The following is a 5,913-nucleotide window of genomic DNA, read 5'->3' as shown; positions in this document are numbered from 1 at the left end:
TCATCTTCGAATTCCTTAAAAAGCTCATAAGCTGCTTCGGGCTCAAGCTCACCTCTTTCACACATATCCCCGAGCTCATTAAACTTCGCTTCAACTTTTTTCTTCAAGTCATCTGTATGAAAATACAGTTAGAGGATGTTCCCAATGTTTATATATACGCAACACAAGAAGAAAACCAATATGTTTGCTAAACGACCCTGCTGATACGACAAGTAACAAATCTAGCATTGTACATTACCGTCAAAGAGTTCAAAAAGAATGGTACTTCTACCAGCTAAATCCAAATAGAAAGGCTAACTACAAAAGCTACGTTCTACTAAGAGAGTGTCTTTAGCTATAGACGCACAACAGTCAACTAATTAGCCTAATCTCTGAAGAATGTGAGCGTATGAACGAGAATTTGAAAGTAAAACAGCAAAAATACCAGGAAGAAGCTGGTCCCATTTGAGCATATCCTCAAGAATCTCCTCGCATTCCTTAGTATCGGTAAGACAACCATGTTGAATCCCTTCTCTAATCATGTGATCCCACTTCTTATCGTCCATGTTGAAAAACTCATTCTTCCTCATCTTCTCCGCTACATACTCGGGAGAGTTGTACAAATCCTCGAGTTCGTCGTCAGTCGAATGTGCTTCCTCGAAATCAGATTCAATATCTTCATCCTTCACATCATCTTTGAAAGGTAGGCTCTCGATTTTTTCTAACAACTCATCATCCGTCTCTGCGTGTTTGTCAGCAAGTCTTCTCTGCAGAAGTGCTTCAATAACTCCGGGCAACGCATCTTCATCACCCTCATTGAAATACTTCTCTATACGGGCTTTGAACTCTGATAACACAAACCAAACCAATACATGAAGTTACTTAAAACCAACATAAGTCTACTAGTTCATCAGAAAACCATAATAAGAAAAACTCCAAATCTTAGAATCGAAGGATCGATTGAAAAGTCTCTAGTATCAAACTCATCCAATTTCAACTAATACTAAGGCGTATAAAGAATCACCATTTCAACATTTGAGGGTAACCCACACAGATTGAACAGAGAGGATAAAGTGTTTTTTACCTTTGGTGCTTACATCCTCAACAACTAGATCTTTCTTATCGGATGAATCTACGGGAGAAGACTCAGGAGGATTAGTCGAGTTCTCGCCGGGCGAGTCGGATTCGGAGGAGAAAAATCTGAATTTGAAAGGAACCGGAGCGGCGATTGGAGCGAGGAAAGGAACATTGGCGGAGCGTCGATGGGTTATCCGAGGAGAAAGGATGATTCTGCGAGCGCAGAGAGAGGCATTTCTGAAGAGAGCGCCTCTCATGGCGTGGATCGAAGATTTAGGGTTTTAGGATTCGTAACCCCAAGTAAGTAGCAGAGAAGCTTATTTTAACGCTGTTAATAGTCTGGCTTTGTTTATCTAAGCTCGTTTCACTTTTTAATTTTAACCCAACAAAACATGGTTTTATTTTTTTATTTTTTTTAACTCGCACTCTATTTTTTAAAATTTTTTTTTGTAGTGACAGTTTATGAATTTGACATTCCTTCAATTGAAAATAAAATCGACATAGTAATTTGGCAAGTTATGTGCTTGAACCAAAAAAAAAAAGTATATGAATATGAAATTAACAGATAATGTATACACTAGCATTGTTTGAAGACCAATTGTTTCTTAAATCATTTTCTTTGTCAGGTTTGGAATAGTTATTATTAACCTACTGTAAAACAAACCTATACATATTGTATATTGGATGGTTTTGGTTTTTATATAATCTTCGAGTCAAGACAATTTCAAAACTATAATTTGATCTAAACCACAAATTCTTCATTTTACTACACCCAATTATTGTGTACTTAGAAAAGCTTTCCAGACAATTTTTATTTCCCAAAGTATTTTTTTATTGTAAAGTTTTCAACTTGTTCACAATTTTACAGTGTTCTTTTTTGGTTCATATCGGGTCTCTTTCTCTCAAGCATCTCCAAGCACATGGGATACAGGGGAAGAAAGCTTTTGGTTCTAGACAAGGGTTTCAATCGGTGAGAACATTTTCGACTATGCACCAAACGCATTTCAGATTAGTCTCTGAAACGTATTGTATTAACATGACGTCGGTCTTAAACGGATGAGCACAGAATTACATAATGATGTATCTTTAACAGGACTTTCATACTGTATGTTTTCAATTTGTCCTTTGTCAATATTTTTACGGTGCGCACACACACACCTTTGACCATCTTATTACATACTGTGATATAATGCAAGGCTTCTTGGAGTTAAATGATGATCATGGTGCAGCATCTACTCCATTTGAAGTAGCAGGGAATCAAAATACCTTCAACGTTCGCCCAATATAAAATACTTATGGTCTATAGAAAAATCATCCAAACAATTTTTATTTTCCAAATATAGAAAAACAAGATAGAGATAAGTAATAAGATATGAACTTTAGAAAACGATATAGCAAAGCCTATGTATATCTAACGAGATGTAACACGACGTTACATGTCATAAACGAAAATACTAGTGCGCTCATTTCAGATTTCTGGAAGTCTGAAAGTTTAAACCCTCAGAAGTCAATGATGGAGAAAATTGCTGAATGTAGGAAGATTATCTCAAGATGGAAACGAGAATCACAACCTAATTCTGCTAAGAGGATTCAAGACCTTCATCAACAAATTGACTTGGCCACGAGACAGATTCCTTTCAGTGGAGATGTGTTAACTCTGTTAAAAAAAGAGCTGAACCTAGAATATAAGAAGGAAGAGCTGTTCTGGAAGGATAAAAGTCGGCTAACATGGTTGAATAATGGTGATAAAAACACTAAGTTTTTTCATGCGGCTACAAAAAATCGAAGAGCTCAGAATAGGATCAATAGTCTTGTGGATGACGAGGGTAAGGAATGGTTTGCGGAAAGTGATCTGGGCCAAGTGGCAGAAAGATATTTTAAGCTTATGTACGCCTCTGAGAATGTTGGACATCAAATTGCAGATAAGATTGGTAGAGGGAATCGGCTTTCTCAGGTTGATAACGACCATTTGCTGGAACCGGTTCCAATGGAGGAGGTTAAGAAAGCAGTATTTGACATAAATCCAAGTAAGAGCCCGGGTCCTGATGGGATGACAGGACATTTCTACCAAATCCATTGGGATGTTCTGGGTGGTCAGCTAACAGAGATGGTGAAGGAATTCTTCAGAACCGGAACTATAGATCGGGAGATGAACAGGACCAACATATGCCTCATCCCAAAAAAGCTTAAAGCAGTGAAAATGCCTGACTTCAGACCGATCAGTCTCAGCAATGTGGTGTATAAGATTATAGCAAAAGTGCTGGCTAATAGGCTAAAGAAGGTACTACCAAAGGTAGTCTCAGAGACTCAGGCAGCATTCATTCAGGGAAGGCTAATATCTGATAACATCCTAGTAGCTCATGAGCTGCTCCATGCTCTTGATTCAAAGAACAAATGTTCAGAGGAGTTCATTGCAGTTAAAACAGATATCTCGAAAGCTTTTGACAGGGTGGAGTGGTCCTTTCTTCAAGACTCCCTGACTCTATTAGGTTTCTCAGATCATTGGATCCGCTTAATAATGAGCTGTGTGGGGTCAGTTAACTATCATGTATTAATCAATGGAACCCCTTATGGTGAAATCATTCCTTCTCGAGGATTGAGACAAGGAGATTCGTTATCTCCATACTTGTTTGTCTTATGCTCTGAGATGCTTGTTCGGATGCTTCAACGATAAATCAGGACGCCTCACTGGTTTAAAGGTTGCAAGAACTGCCCCTCCGGTCTCTCATTTGCTGTTTGCAAAAGACAATATCTTTTACTGTCGCGAGAAGGACGAGGAACTTCATCATCTTATAGGTATCCTTGAGGAGTATAGTCTTGCATCTGGGCAAAGGATCAATTATCAAAAGTCAAGCCTTTACTTTGGGAAATTAATCCCCAATGATAGAAGAGAGTGTATTAAGAAGATCACAGGCATTAATGAGGAAGGAGGAGAAGGCTTCTATTTGGGACTGCCGGAAACTTTTGGTGGGTCTAAAGTCGCAACTTTAAGCTATCTAAAGGAACGACTACACCAAAAAGTGTCCGGATGGCAGACTAATTTCCTCTCACCTGGTGGCAAAGAAGTTCTCTTAAAGGCAGTGGCACTAGCATTACCTACTTACACGATGACGTGTTTTAAGCTCCCCAAAAAGGTTTGTCAGCAACTTGCTTCTGTGATGGCTGACTTTTGGTGGAGAAGTAAACAGGATTCCAAAGGAATGCATTGGAAAGCATGGGATCAACTAAGCAAACCTAAGAAAGAAGGGGGTCTGGGATTTAAAGATATAGAAGCTTACAATTTAGCTCTCCTTGGGAAGCAACTATGGAGGATGCTTACTCGTCCGGACACATTGATGGCAAGAATTTTCAAGAGCAGGTACTTTAGAAAGTCGAACCCTCTGTCGTCGAAGCTTGGATTCAGACCCTCATATGCATGGCATAGCATACATGAAGCCCAAGAGATTTTGAGACAAGGAGCAAGAATGGTTGTAGGGAATGGTGAAAACATAGATATTTGGCAGAACCCATGGATTGGCTCTAAGCCTGCTCGAAGTCTGCAAACAGTGAAGAAGGTCGCGCCGGAATTATTTGACTTGACTTCATCTTTAGCAAAGGTTAAAGACCTTCTAGTTGAGAATGGGAAAGAATGGAGACGCGAAATTTTGGAAGCAGTTTTCTTTGAGGAGAATAGAGGATTAATAGAGGTTTTAAGACCGGGTGGAAGAAATAGAGAGGATGGCTACCTTGGGACTATGGTAGAACAGGCCACTACTCGGTTAAATCAGGTTATTGGGTTTATACTCAGCTCTTGAAAGGTAGAAAACAAGTTCAGGAGGTAATCCAACCTAGCTTAAATCCGTTAATCAATCAAGTGAGGAAGATGGATGCCAGTCCTAAAGTACAACACTTCCTGTGGAGAAGTCTTAATAACTGCATCTCAGTGTCACGGAATATGTCTTATAGACATCTTGCTAAGGAAAGCTCCTGCTTGCGATGTCCCCATAAAGAGGAAACAGTGAATCACCTGTTATTTTAGTGCACATACGCAAGACATGTCTGGGCATTATCTTCTATTCCGGCTCCTCCAACCGGTAATTGGGGTGACTCTCTGTATGCTAATATGTATGAGGTTATGAATCTTAACCCAACCTATCCGGATAGAGAGACCCTGCTTAAAATAGTTCCCTGGCTATTATGGAGACTTTGGAAGTCCCGGAATGAGTATGTTTTTAAAGGAAAAGATTTTAGTGCTCTTGACACAGCCAGGAAAGCCTGGGAGGACGCTGAGGAATGGAAACAGAGAAAAGGACAGGACGAAATGACCAGAGGGCAACCCATGCTGCAAAGGAATGAAGTGGTCAAATGGAAACCTCCTCCAAAAGATTGGCTAAAGTGCAATACTGATGGAGCTTGGCGAGGAGAGAATACTCAGTGTTGTGTGGGTTGGGTCCTTCGGAATGAAAGGGGTGAAATGATTTGGATGGGAGCACAAGCGATCAGAAAAGCAAAAACTGTCTTGGAAACAGAATTGGAAGCAATGAGATGGGCGGTCTGTACAATGTCACGGTTCAATTATCCTCGACTTATGTTTGAGTCTGATTCCATTGTAACCGTGAACCTGCTCAACAACAAAGAGATTTGGCCTGCTTATGCTCCGATACTCCATGACATTTACGAGGTGCTTCCTACTTTTCAAGAGGTTACGTTTATTCATGTTCCGAGAGAGTGTAATGAAGTGGCAGATTGACTAGCGAAGGAATCTATTTCTTTTCAGAATTATGATCCTAAGTTTTATTCGATTTCGCCTGTTTGGATTAATCATGTTGTAATGGTGGATAAACCAAGTGTTTAATGCTTTGGTAAATGAAAGTTGAA

General features: G+C 39.7%; 1 protein-coding gene across 1 annotated transcript in view; it reads right to left on the bottom strand.

The window, feature by feature from the left end:
* Positions 1-1,383, bottom strand: part of LOC109124822 — a gene marked incomplete in the record, with an annotated part of 8,930 nt that extends 7,547 nt beyond the window's left edge. The window contains 3 exon segments of the mRNA XM_019241598.1: positions 53-112; positions 425-826; positions 1,064-1,383. Coding sequence (XP_019097143.1) covers positions 53-112; positions 425-826; positions 1,064-1,313 — 712 coding nt within the window.

Source organism: Camelina sativa, chromosome 19, assembly GCF_000633955.1.
Source record: "Camelina sativa cultivar DH55 chromosome 19, Cs, whole genome shotgun sequence".
Classification (NCBI taxonomy): Eukaryota; Viridiplantae; Streptophyta; class Magnoliopsida; order Brassicales; family Brassicaceae; genus Camelina; species Camelina sativa.
Note: the sequence above shows the minus strand (reverse complement) of the source record. Positions and strands in the feature narration are given on the sequence as shown.